Source organism: Camellia sinensis, chromosome 4 (genome assembly GCF_055761805.1).
Source record: "Camellia sinensis isolate YWXY chromosome 4, ASM5576180v1, whole genome shotgun sequence".
Taxonomy (NCBI): Eukaryota; Viridiplantae; Streptophyta; class Magnoliopsida; order Ericales; family Theaceae; genus Camellia; species Camellia sinensis.
Window position 1 is genome coordinate 107,570,867 of NC_138964.1, and position 14,041 is coordinate 107,584,907.

General features: G+C 38.3%; 1 protein-coding gene, 1 long non-coding RNA gene and 1 other non-coding gene across 3 annotated transcripts; 2 read left to right on the plus strand and 1 right to left on the minus strand.

Annotated features, from left to right (window-relative positions):
• Nucleotides 1-1,330: 1,330 nt before the first annotated feature.
• Nucleotides 1,331-14,034, minus strand: LOC145789423 (uncharacterized). Its single transcript, XR_014327252.1, has 4 exons — nt 13,905-14,034; nt 4,652-4,819; nt 2,628-4,024; nt 1,331-2,495 (listed from the first exon to the last, which is right to left on the minus strand). It is a non-coding gene; the product is annotated as an uncharacterized LOC145789423 (long non-coding RNA).
• On the plus strand, nt 5,934-6,771 carry LOC114302676 (thioredoxin-like fold domain-containing protein MRL7L, chloroplastic). Its single transcript, XM_082865869.1, has 2 exons — nt 5,934-6,316; nt 6,587-6,771. The coding sequence occupies exons 1-2, from the start codon at nt 5,949-5,951 to the stop codon at nt 6,600-6,602; spliced, it is 384 nt and encodes a 127-aa protein (XP_082721995.1). The 5' UTR covers nt 5,934-5,948; the 3' UTR covers nt 6,603-6,771.
• Nucleotides 12,440-13,231, plus strand: LOC114321760 (uncharacterized). The gene is made up of 2 exons (XR_014327251.1): nt 12,440-12,562; nt 12,642-13,231. It is a non-coding gene; the product is annotated as an uncharacterized LOC114321760 (transcript).
• Nucleotides 14,035-14,041: the final 7 nt, after the last annotated feature.

Sequence of the window (14,041 nt, forward strand, 5' to 3'; positions counted from 1 at the left end):
CCAAATTAAATATTTTTAATAAACTAATTGAGTCTCATACTCCACTCAGAAGATATCCCCAACAATTCTCCCTTTACCGATTTAGGTGGAACTATCAACCACATCTGCCAAAGTTTGACACTTCAAATGTTCATCTCTCGACAAAGTCTTAGTCAATATATCTGAAATATTATCATTCGTGCAAATCTTTTCGAGTTGTAACAATTTTAAATCTAACACATCACGAATCTAATGGTATCTCACATTAATGTATTTCGATCTTGGATAAAAAGTAGATTTTTTTACTCAAATGAATAGCACTTTAACTATTACAATAAAACACATACATTTCTTGCTTCAAACCCAATTCTTGCAAAAATTTCTTCAACCATAACTCTTCCTTGCAAGCTTCTGCAATGGCAATAAATTCAATTTTTGTAGTTGAAAGAGTAACACATTTTTGCAATTTAGATTGCCATGCCACAGCTCCCTTGCAAAATTCATTAAATACCCCGAAGTAGATTTCCTAGAGTCAACATCACCGGCCATGTAGGGATTTGTGAACCCATCAAGCAACGGCTTACCATTCCCAAAACACAAACACACCTTCAAAATCCCTCGAAGATACCTTAGAATCTATTTCACTGCTGCCCAGTGTTCTTTACCGAGGATTAGAGAGAAAACGACTCACTACACCAATGGCATGAGCAATATTCGACCTTGTACAAACCATGGCATACATCAAAGAACCAACCGTTGAAGCATAAGAAATTTTCAGCATCTCTTCTTTGTCTTTTTCACTTGTAGGATATTGATTTGAAATAAGCTTGAAATAACCTACAAGTGGACAACCAACCGGCTTTACTTTATTCATGTTAAACCTCTCAAGAACCTTCTCAATGTAGCTTTCTTGAGACAATCAAATCAGTCCCTTCCTTCGATCACGAACAATCTTCATACCAAATATTTATTTTACCGGCCCCAAATCTTTCATCACTACAACAAAAAAGGATTTTTACGGCACCAAATGCATGTCGTGGAAATGATTCTACGACGCGCAAGGTAAAGCCATATTATGACCAATCATGGAAAGTCATTCACTTTCAACAGCATGCCATAGTATGCCATTAAAACTTTTAACAGCGCATCTTACATGTCATGTTTAATTTTTCTACGACTACTTTTGAACGCCGTTAATTCAAGAGACAAATTACAACACTCATTACTAGTCATTAAATATTTAATACAACGGCCTATTCTGCCCGTTGTAGATTGTGTTTTTTTTTTCAACACGCTCTATTCTACCTGTTTTGTACAATCTAAAAAAATATTACAAACAAGTTTCATAAACATATGTATATATAAGTATCAATCAACCACCAAAATATTATTTCAAGCATCAAAAAAACTATTTATAAGTTTCGAACATCCAAAAACTGTCTGTACATTACAAACCATCCAAAAACTATGTTTCTAAACATCAAAAACTGTCCTCAACTTCAAAACCGTCCAAAAAGCTCTAAATCATCCCCCCCCCCCCCAAAAAAAAAAAAAACACAACTAATAGGGTATGTTTGGTTTGAGTTTTAGAGATGGGTTTTAGAAAAAAATTTCCAAAAAATTGTTTGGTTTGAGGTTTTTCTCAAAAAATTTTCAAAATCACTTTCTCTCTCTTACACATCAATCAATCACTTTTTCTCTCTCCTCTCTCCTTCTCAATCACTTTTTCTCTCACACACATCTACTCAATTACAACAAAATATCAAATCATCCCAAAGTCCCAAACTCCAAAACTACTTTCAAAATATACAACCAAACAAACCAAAAAATTTTCTAAAACAACTCTCTCAAATTTTTTTCAAAAACAACTCTCCAAAAAACAAACCGAACAAGCCCTATCTTTAAGTTCTAAACGGTAAAAAATATACCCAAATATCTTCCTGCGAGTGTACCATCATGGATTGATTCAATTGCATCAACACCGGGCTTGTGCCGCCCATATCTTTATATTAGAAAATTCCTAGTATCTTGAATTTCGTCTTCAGAAGCTTCCCTTCTTAGAGCAACCAAGCTTGAAACAACATCAGTAGAAAGAGTATATATTGGATCATAACTATGGATAAAATAATCCCACCTAATAAAATAAGATAGCAGCTCATACCTGCATGAATTAAACTGATTTTATTACTTCATAATAACAATTATAAAGTTAGCACTTAGTACTAATTTTTGCCTAGGATAGCTCTAATTCCAACTCCTACAAAAATTTTAGAGGTTGCCTCTTTGCCACATAGCAAGAAAGACATTTTATATTATTATCTACCAATCTCCTCCTGATCCTATGTAAATGTTTCCAAATTAGTTAACATAATTAAACCAAGAAAAATCATGTTGAAGAGGGAAGCAAAATGAGGCTCAAGACAAGAAAAGGAGGGAGAACAAACCCTAATGTTGAAAGAGACTTGATATTAGTAGCTTCCTTCAAACGTTCACCTTTAGCACTAGAAATCTTCTGCCTGTGATAAAAACAAAAACAAAAAAAGATAATAAATTAGTTGATAAAATTTTAGGTACATGATTTAATCCTGTTATCAAACAGGAGGGCTCCACTTTCTAATTATTCAGCAAACTTTATTCAATGATGTTACCTTTCAGAACCTGCTAAATCTACAAGATTAAGTTGAGCGAACAGGTGACGAGTTACCCCTTGGGATTCCCACTAAACACGAACCACCGATTAGAATTTAAACACCCAAATAAAAGCCACTGAAATAACAAAAACAACAAGACTGCTCACCTTACTTTCAATGATGCATGTAAACACACTGTGAGAACGGCAACTTGCTAGATTCATATTAGTGGCAGCTACGTTTCTGTTTGCTGCTCCCTGAAGCATGATTACATTAATGGAAAATAGGATAGGTACGTTTGTTCTTTGAAAGACAGACATGCACCAACAACATGTAGATCATCCATTAGTAAGCATATATTCTGAATACCAAAGCAAAATAAACTAGAAATTATTAAAGTTTTATAAACTTGAGCAGGAGATTGAGGAAATCAAAATTTATTGTGAACATATTAAATCTAAATCAGTATTGATGCCCAAATTACCAATTTTAGCTCACTGTTTTCTGAATTCCATTTTCGCTATTTTACCAAAAACAAATGATATGCTGCCAACAAAAGCCAAATTTTGCATCTTTATACTTGTAAAGGTTGGAAACCAATTTTCTTGCTTCATTCCATTCCTTCTCATTTCCAAAACAAGCAACTAAAGGCAACTATCAAACCTAATTATTCCAATTAACCATCACTACCATTTCAATAAAGAAACAGATCTAGATAGATGATCAATGACCTCTGACCAAGTCGAATTGCTGCAAGTCATTTAAAATATCAGATTCAATTCTATCATAACAAACTGAGTAAGTAGTTCTATACATTTGTATACATAAAATTTACTGACTTGCTGAGGTTGAGGATCAAGAATAAACAAGAAAATTAAGTGAAGCTAAATGCATACATGCACAAGCTGTTGAATAACATCCCGAATGCATTAGCTTGGTGAGTATCATACAAGAAAGCCTGCAATAGTTATTCATCTCCACAGTACGTGCAATATGAAATCACTTTAACAAATAATGACAGAACATAAATTTAACAACCTTGATTTCAATTAAACTTTCAACTTAAATTCATGGGATAAGAATACAACTAACTGCATTAGAATATGTAACAAAACAACCAAGAAAGTTCAGTTGGAGGTACATTTTACATAAGTCCCACATAAAGTTTGTGCTAACATAATTGGTGAGCATAGAAGAAATTGAAGACATGTATGAGTGAATAAAAATACCTTTAGATTTTTATATATGAATCCCTTAGTGTTCTGTAGGTGGTCAAGAAGTCTACCAGGGGTTGTTACTAACAGATTTACTCCTTTCACAATACGTTTTGCTTCTCCCCTGTGAGCTGCACCACCAACAACCATGCCAAGAGTCTGTGAATGATGATTAAGAAGGTCCTTTGCCATTGCATGTGTCTGCATAATTTCATTGGAAGATTAGTCCAGGTCGTTACTTAGAAAAAATGACAATCCATTATAATTGAATGCAACTAATTTGGAAGATGTATATATATACAGAAAGCAACAAGACCCCCAAAACAAAAGAAGTGTTATTAGAAAAGATGAAGTGGATTATCTTTCTTTTCTTAACGATTCAAACCAAATGGAATTAAAATCAGTGGAAGGTAAAACACGATTTTCAAAATTAGTAGAAAATGATGAAAAATAATTCTTGAGAAGAGCTTAGAAGATGATCTAACACAGACAACAAGAAGTAACTACCAAAAAATAATATTCTAAATGCGCTTTAAGATTGAGAAAGAGTTGAATTGATGAAGGAAAAATACTTCTATAATCAATATTAACCTTCTAGATTTATTATCTTCGCAGAAAGAAGGATAAAATAGGGATGGCTTTATTCTATAATGATTTTGTCTTTTCAATTTGCTTGTTTAGAAAGTACAAATATCACAAAAAGAGTTGTAATTGAGAGGATTATAGTGTAGGATTAATAATTGGAATCACATCACAGGCTATCTTGGGAAAAAGATTGATATTGATACGTAAAAAAAATAAAAATAAAATAAAAACCAGAATATTTACCTATATGGCAAGTTCCCTAGTTGGGCAGTTGACAATTAACCCCGCTCAGATTTGATGTAACAACTCCACAGCAGATATCAGAAAAGCAAGGGTCTTTCCAGAACATGTCCTTGCAGCTCCAAGAACATTTTTGCCTTCCAAAAGTGGCGGAATAGATCTGGCTTGGATCTGCAATTGGAATCAGAAGTTAACTCAGGGATATATGTTCTATCTAAGGATATCCATATAAGGTAAACAGTTATGACAATAAAAATATAACAATCAGCATATCAAATTTACATACAAATAATTCATGCTCTCTGTTTATAAAGAGATAGGTAATTCATTATGTTAAGAGCAAATTATGTTAACAACAATGATCAAACTTAAATATTCATTTACATACAGGAAATGTGTAATAACATCATGGAGTGCTAGAAAATTCAGTGAACTAGGTTTTTTTGTTTTCTGTCAATGACAATAGGTGAATAATGGTATGCCTCTTTTATAATACATGAGAACTAGGATTCCATTAATAGGTTGAGACTTAGAAAAAAGCATTTCAAATCTTTTCCATCACCTCCAGGCATATAATTTGGGCACATATATTTTCTGGATTTTAATTATTAATTCTCTAGTTACTACTAGAATGGGGACAAATGGAAAACAAACATTCATATATTTGTTTTTTTCCTTTGAAAACTGCAAGAATGTGAATATCTAGTTAGTAAACCATGTTAGTAGTATCTCAGGATATTCTTTCAGTCTCAAAATACAATGAATATGAGCTATGCGTCCTCTACAACCAACAGAGTACAGCATAAGGGCATTCAACAAGGAATGTCCCAGAACAGCAAATAGGGATCAAAACCAATCACAATGCTTCATTCAGCAACCAAATTTAGTTGCCACTTGACCTTAAGATATGTGACAAACAACCAAATCCAGCGTTCCTACCTTGCACAAGAAAACCAACACATTACATGGATTTAATAGATGGGAATCAACAGTATTCTGGCAATGGCAGTAGTTATTATTATTATGATTATGCAAGAAAATCTTGAAAATTAAGAGAAGTAGTCAACTTTAGTGTTGCAGAGAATGGAAGCATTTGTTTTGGGGTTGCTGTTTCTTTTACTCCAAAAATTGTTGACACGGAGATTTCTACCAATCAAGCCACTTTTTTTTTTTTTTGAACTAGGAAATGCCCTCAAGCTAGAAAGGAATGGGCAACTCGGTTACAATCAAGCCACCTTGAACTAGAAAATAGGCTAAAAAAAAAACCCCCCACAAAAATAGGGTTCCAAACACCATAAAAATGAGGTCAAACAGAGAAGTGATTTATATGAATCCGGATGTCGAAGAGGAAGTAGACCCTGTCAAGAGGAGGAAGAAGATGCAGAAGCTTTTGGCTGATTATCCACTTGTTGTGGAGGAGGAGGATCCTGATTGGCCCGAAGATTCTGGTGGGTGGGGTTTCAGCTTGGGTCAATTCTTCGACAAGATTACTATAAAAAATGTCAAGAAGGACGATGACGATGAGAATTATGATGGTGAAAATGAATTGGTGTGGCAAGATGACAATTACATTCGTCCAATCAAAGACATCACCACCAGAGAATGGGAAGGGACTGTGTTCAAGGACTTCAGTCCTTTGATTGTCTTTGTGCTTAATCGATATAGAAGGTTAGTTTTCAGTGTTTTTTTATTTTTTTTCCAGGTTGCTCCATTTTCCCTCTAAATTCTCATTTCAGTTGCTTTTTTTTTTTTCCCCTGAACATCTTGTTTCTGAATTCTGATTGGATAAACATTCATCAGCCATTTGATATAAAGTACTAGTTGTCATAGCAGTCTTGGGCAACGTTGCTTCATGTTCTTTTTGTTTGCTAGTATGGTTCGTAATTCTCATTTCCATTTGATGCCTGTGCATTGATGGATCTGATTCTCATTTTCCAGATTGGAAGTGATGTGATGTTCTGAAGTTCTAGTTGCTTCTGCAATTCTATGATCTTCTTCTTTTGGTGCCTTATACTGTATCTAATTACAAATTCATGGAGTTTCTCCTGTTAGTCTTGGTGAACCCGTGACTTTTCTATATATTCCTTGGTAACAGCTATCCTTCTTGTGTACGAATTTTCAATTTATGTGATTTGTAAGATTGGTAAAGAAAGAGAGAGAAAAGCGAGAGATTGAATGACTGATATATTCAATGTCTGTAATTGTACTTGTGATTTACAAGAGAATGAGCTCTCTCTCTTTATAGAGAGGAGAAAGAGACAATGGAGCACCGAAAGCATAAAGGCTCTGTTAAAACAATATAAAAACTATTGCTAAAGTTGAACGTGTGTGGTAGTGGGTGTTTGCCCTTTACAGCTACAAATGCACTATAGTACTATAGTGTGATGTATATTATATATTAACAGCCCCTTACAAACTCAAGGAGGGTAGGCATTGACCAAGTTGAGTTTGGAAACAAGATCACGGAAGTGCCCAGGAGGATGAGCCTTGGTGAAAATATCAGCAGGTTGATCGGCAGAAGCAATAGGGAGAAGATGAATAGTACCACGTGTAACATGCTGTCGAATGAAATGACAATCAATCTCAATATGCTTGGTGCGATCATGAAAAACATCATTGTGAGCAATCTGAATGGCACTCTGATTGTCACAATAAAGAGAGGTAGCGCCAGAAGAGGAAACACCCATATCAATGAGGAGCCAGCGAAGCCAGAGAAGTTCCTGAGTAGTATCAGCAAGAGCTCGGTATTCAGCTTCGGTGCTAGAACGGGCAGTGAGTGATTGTTTCTTGCTACGCCAAGTAAGAAGAGAATCCCCTAAGAAGAAACAGAATGCCGTGGTGGAGCGTCGATTCGTAGGATCCTTAGCCCAATCAGCATCAGAAAAGGCACGCTGTTCAAGAGAGGAGGAAGCAGAGTAGTGAAGGCCATGGAACAGAGTGCCTTTGAGGTATCGAAGGATGTGGAGTAGAGTAGTATAGTGGGGAGTGCGAGGAGCCGACATGTACTGACTAACAATGTCAACAGCATAGGCAATGTCAGGACGAGTCACTGTGAGATAGACAAGACTACCGACAAGCTGGCGATAAAGAGTAACATCATTGAGGAGAGCCCCATCGAGAGGAGTGAGACGAATCTGAGGATCAACTGGAGTAGATGTAGTTTTGCAATCAGTAAGACCAGTACGAGCCAGAAGATCGGATGCATATTTGGCCTGAGATAAATAAGAACCAGTAGAATCATGAGAGACTTCAAGGCCCAAAAAGTAGTTAAGAGTACCAAGGTCCTTCATCTCAAACTGACGGTGGAGAAAACGTTTGAGGTGGAGAATACCAGCTGCATCATTACCAGTGATAATCATATCATCCACATACAGAAGGAGAAGAGTGGTACCATGAGGAGTAGTCCATATAAAAAGAGCAGAGTCATAGGAGCTAGAGGTGAACCCAAAATCATGAATGGTAGAACTAAACTTAGCAAACCAAGCGCGGGGTGCTTGCTTGAGGCCATAGAGGGCACGCTGTAGTTTGCAAACCTTATGAGGTGGAAAAGTGGACCCGAGTGGAGGTTGCATGTAGACCTCCTTAAGAAGATTACAATTGAGGAAAGCATTTTTGACATCCATTTGAAAGAGCTCCCAGTGGCGAGCAGCAGCAACAGCCAGTAAACTGCGAACAGAGGTAAGCTGAGCAACAGGGGAGAAGGCTTCCTCATAATCAATCCCATATTCTTGGTTGAAACCCTTGGCAACAAGACGAGCTTTGTAGCGTTCAATAGAGCCATCAGAATGAGTCTTGATTTTGTAAACCCATTTGCAGCCAATCGCAGTTTTGCCAGGAGGAAGATCAACAAGATCCCAAGTATGAGTTTTGTCCAAAGCTTGGAGTTCATCAGTCATAGCTTGCTGCCAAAGAGGATTAGTACAAGCCTCACGATAGGAGGTAGGTTCATAAGTAGAAAAGGCAGCAGACCCAACAATATAATCATGAAGGTGGATAGGAGGTTGAGTTACCCGGTGTGGTCGACTCGTAGGAGGATCGGTGGGAAGAAGAATCGGTGGAGAAGGAGGTGGTGCAGGGAGAGGTGGACCGTCAGGGAGAGCAGTCTGGTCGGGAGCAGGAGTGAGCAAGGGCGTCTCAATGAAGGAGGAACCTGTAACAAAATCATCAGAGAAGAGATCTATGGAAGGATTAGTAAACAGTACATTAGTGGAAAGTGCGGGTAAGTGAAAGGAGGATAGGGAGGAAAACATTTGGTGCTCCTAAAAAACGACATGGCGGGAGATACGAAGACGTTTAGAGGGAGGGTCCCAACAGCGAAAACCTTTATGTTCAATTCCATACCCAAGAAAACAACAAAGACGAGAATGAGGTTCAAGCTTGGTGTGTTCATGAGATTGAAGGAGAACAAAGCAGGCAGAGCCAAAAACCCGAAGATTAGTATAGGGAGGGGGAGTGCCATGCAGACGTTCAAAGGGAGTTTGATTATGGATGATAGGGGTAGGAGCACAATTGATAGTGTAGACAGCAGTGAGGGTAGCTTCCCCCCAAAAGTTTTCAGGGCAGGAAGAAGAGAGAAGGAGAGTGCGAGTAGTGTCAAGAATATGCCTATGTTTCCGTTCAGCACGGCCATTTTGCTGGGACGTGCCAGCACAGGAACGATGAGGCAGTGTACCATGACTCTGAAGAAAAGAAAGGAAATCTGAATCCCGATATTCCATAGCATTGTCAGAGCAAAAAAGTTTGATGGATTTGGAAAATTGGGTGTGGATCATTTGTGCAAATCGATAATAAAGGGTTTTGAGTTCAGACCGAGTTTTCATGAGAAAAATCCAAGTAAACCGTGAAAAATCATCAATAAAAACAACAAAATAACGAGATCCCCCCATAGTAGTAGTAGGGGAGGAGCCCCAAATATCCGAATGTATAAGATCAAAAGGTGCACAGGAAACAGAAGTACTTTTATTGAATGATAAAGCAGGTTGTTTGGCAAGTTGACAGGGTATACAATCGAAAGTATCTGGAATTACATGACCCAATTGTCCACTAGAAACTAAAGACTTTAAGCGATTAACAGAAATATGCCCTAAGCGACAATGCCAAAGATGAAAAGAAGATAATGAGGAAGCAGATGCAGGAGCAGGGATCTGAGGAGAGTCAGGAACATGAAGGTGAATGAGCTCATAGAGACGTCCGTGCTTACAGCCGATCCCAATAGTCTGCCCCATCTGAGGGTCCTGCACCAAACAATGAGCAGCAGAAAATGTGACAGTGAGACCAAGTTCACATAATTGACCAATAGAAATAAGGTTTAAAGTGAGAGCAGGGATATGATAAACTTGAGGTAAAGATAAAGAAGATGTGGAAACAGCACCAATATGACGGACAGTCATGAGAGAACCATCAGCAGTTTGAATTGAGGGAATATGAGGAGATGAAGAGATGGAAGAAAATATAGTTGAACTGGAGGTCATATGATTACAACAGGCAGAGTCAAAATACCAAGAAGAGTTACCTGGAATCATAGACAAAGCAGTAGGAGGAGGTGTACCAGAGGGGGAGAGAAGGTGTTTGAACATGGCCTCTACATCCGTTGCAGAAAAGAGAGGGGTAGACGGAGCAGGAGACTCAGAAAAACCCTCAGCGGCAGCAGCAGCAGTGTGATGAGACTGATTCCCGGAATGAGACTGATTCCCGAAACAATGAAAGCTCTCCCGGGAAGAACCACCGCGAGAAGAGTGGCTGTTGGAGGATGAACGGGATGGATTGCGAAAACAATCCTGTTGCAGATGACCAGGACTAAGTTTGTTGTCGTAACGGCAGGTTCTGACGGGGCAATTGACCAGGAGATGTGTTGAAGAAAGGCCCCAATTCTGACAGTAGAGACAGACAGTGGTCTGCTGGGTGAATGATGGCCGGTACGGAGGAGTGGCAAGAACAGAGTCCACATGATGAGTTTGGAGAGTACCAAGACGAGGCTCCTCTGATAGCAGCTCAGAAATAGCTTGTTCCAGAGTGGGCAAGGGATGACGATGAAGAAGAGAGGCACGTACGGGCTCAAAAGATGAAGTGAGAGCCATGAGAAAGTGCACCAACCTTTGCTGATTACGATAAGCAGTAAATAAGACAGCATCTTCTCGGTGAGGCCAAGTCCGTTCGGAAAGAGCAAGCTGGTCCCAAACGGAGTACATTTGAGAAAGGAAGTCATTGATGGACTGACTAGATTCTTGGCGCATCCGATGAAGTTGGCTCTAAAGTTGATATTGATGAGTAAGACCAGTAGTCTGGTATCGTTCTTTCAAAAAATCCCAGATGTCTTTTGCAGGAGTAGTGACAGAGTCAAGCTGAAAGCGACCAAACTGAAGACTGATAGAGGTAACAGAAGTATTTCGAAACCAGGTAGTGATTTGGTAATTCTTACTGTCCCATTCCTCAAGTCGGTCTTCATATGTAGGAGTAGCAGTAGAAACAGTAGTTTCAGCAGTGTCTTTCACCGGTTGGGTCATATCCCTGGTGATAATTCGCCAGAGCTTCTTTCCTTTGAGGAAGGAAGACATGGCTTGGGCCCATAGAACATAGTTGGAACCATTCAAAATAACGGAGATGGGATGAGAGGCATCATGATGATCCATAATAATAGTTGAATAGGGCTAATTTGATAGGAATAGACCTGTAGGAGCAAAATTAGGTAAAACAGAGTGTACCAGTGAGTCCGGAAGGTCGAAAATAGCTAGGAAAGATGGGCTGTGCAGAGATGATGTCAACAGGATGGAAAATGATGTCAGCGGCGCACGTTAGCAGAGAGGGCGTGCGGCGTACAGTAGCAGAATGGCGCACGTGGGTGCACAATAGCGGAACGGCGCACACGCGACTCACGGTAGATGAATGGCGCATACGGGTGCACGGTAGCAGGCGCGGCGCACGAAAGAGCAGAGTGGAAGGCGCGTGTGAGCGTGGCAACGGAAGCAGAGACGCGCCGAGCAAAAAGGCGGCGCGTGGGAGCACGTGAGAGCATTTCTGGTGACGGGCTTGGTGCCGTTAGAATCGTAAGGAGATTCTGAGCTGTTTGGTGTAGTTCCACTGTGTACGGGACTAAGCACCAAAATTAAAGAATGCCAAAATTGTATTACTGTGCTCTAATACCATGTAAGATTGGTAAAGAGAGAGAGAGAAAAGAGAGAGACTGAATGACTGATATATTCAATGTCTGTAATTGTACTTGTGATTTACAAGAGAATGAGCTCTCTCTCTTTATAGAGAGGAGAAAGAGACAATGGAGCACCGAAAGCATAAAGGCTCTGTTAAAACAATATAAAAGCTACTGCTAAAGCTGAACGTGTGTGGTAGTGGGTGTTTGCCCTTTACAGCTACAAATGCACTATAGTACTATAGTGTGATGTATATTATATATTAACATGATTGATGGCTATCTGGTTTACACATTGAATCTGTGTTCAATCTTCTCATTCTACTCATAGAAGTTCACTTCCAATGGGTCAATGCACATGGATTAATTGGTCTTCTGACCTTTCACACTTTTCTATATTGCTACTTTTGACTACTCAAGTCGAGTGTTCTTTCACAATTTCTTGTATGCTTACAACAATCACTGTCTAATAAGGGAAAGAAAAATTCTGTTTGTTATTTGATTTCTAAAGGCTTGGGTCAATTAATTGGCGATGTTTATTGATGTTGATTTTCCGTGGTGCATTGGAAGCTATCAGAATGTTTTTAATGAAATGTCAAACTTTCATGATTGATTTTATAGCAAAAAATGCTAGATTCATTATAGAGTATATTTTTAGTATTTAATGAAAACTTATGAATCTCTGCAGACCACTGAAAAATGAAAGGACGCGGGATGAATTGGAGAAAGCTGTAAATATCATATGGAACTGTCGGCTACCATCACCAAGAGTAAGTAAAGCCATTTACTTATTTTTTATTCTCATCATCCCACCTTTTAACATTTATTTTATTTTCAACTACCAAATAGTGTGTTGCAATAGATGCTGTTGTTGAGCTTGATTTGGTCTCTGCTCTACAAGTGTCCATCTTCCCAGAGCTTATCTTCACTAAAGCTGGAAAGATCTTATACTGTGAGAAAGGGAAATTTTCTAGTAAATAAATTATATTCTTGACACAGCCTCAGCATTGAATCATAATAATTGTGTTATATTTGATTTTTCTCCTGGTATTCAGCGATTCAAACAGCAGATGAGTTGTCAAAAATAATGGCATTCTTTTATTACGGGGCAGCCAAACTGCCTAGCTTGAATACCGTTGGAAAGAGTGAAGAACCAATCCCTACCATTTGAATCAACAGCGAATAGTGTCAGAATAAAAGTTGCACATAACTATATATATATGTATGCTATGGTTTAGAGAATGAGTTTTTGGGTTAGCGATGCTGTGTTTACCATGCTGTTCCCCATACAGATCAATGGACACATGAAAATTTAGCTCATATGTACATTCTAGGTGAGATTTATAACTACATTAAGCAATTGTTTGTTAATTTCAGTGTGAAAACTGAAAATTTTGTTATTTATGAACAAGATGAATATGGAGTTTCTTTTTTTTTTCTCTCAAATAGTTTGTGTCCTGTTCTTTAATCCTTGATTTTGGTACCAATATAAATACTAGCTTGTTGCATTCATTACACAACCAATTGGTGTATGGAGAGGGCTCACATGAAAGGAAATTTCTTAGGGCCTGTGTATTCCCTGATTTTAGACATTTTCAATATGCTGTGCTGAGTTTCTAGTACCCTTTGAGAGACACGGGGGATTATGAGTTCATGACAATTTAGGCATTTATAACTTTGAAAGTTCAAGAGGGGATTCGTATTTTAGCTACCAACTTGGCATTGGAACACTGGCAGTCGCCCCCCTAATAAACACTTCATACCTGTGCAAATGTGTTCCACGTGGAGTTCCATACACAGTGACAATTAATTTGTAGAGTTTATGCAAGCTATAATCCACACAACTCATAACACAAGTAAAAAGACTTCAAAATTAACATTCTCACAAATAATTATCCGCAGAAATTGAATTTCAAATCATCTCAAACAATAAAAGGCACAAAAATTGGTCATATGGCATGCTAGAGCTCCCAATATCCACCGCAATGAACATTATTACACTGACAAATATGGTCTACATTTAATCTTTATTTTGTAGAAAAGAAACTAACATAGCAGAGTTGGATAACAGAACAATTGACTTGATCCACCACCTATTAGATAATCTTATACCCATGAACAACCCAAAACCTTCCCACCAACAAAGCATCCGATGCCACAGCCACTTCAATACTAGCAGCAGCCATCGTGACCCTAAGAGCATGGCAGCACCTGCTATTACAAAAGCAATAATATTACCTCCAATGACA

Bases quoted from the DNA above. Each gene is read 5' to 3' on its own strand.
- LOC114302676 (XM_082865869.1), top strand. From the start codon at position 5,949: ATGAGGTCAAACAGAGAAGTGATTTATATGAATCCGGATGTCGAAGAG.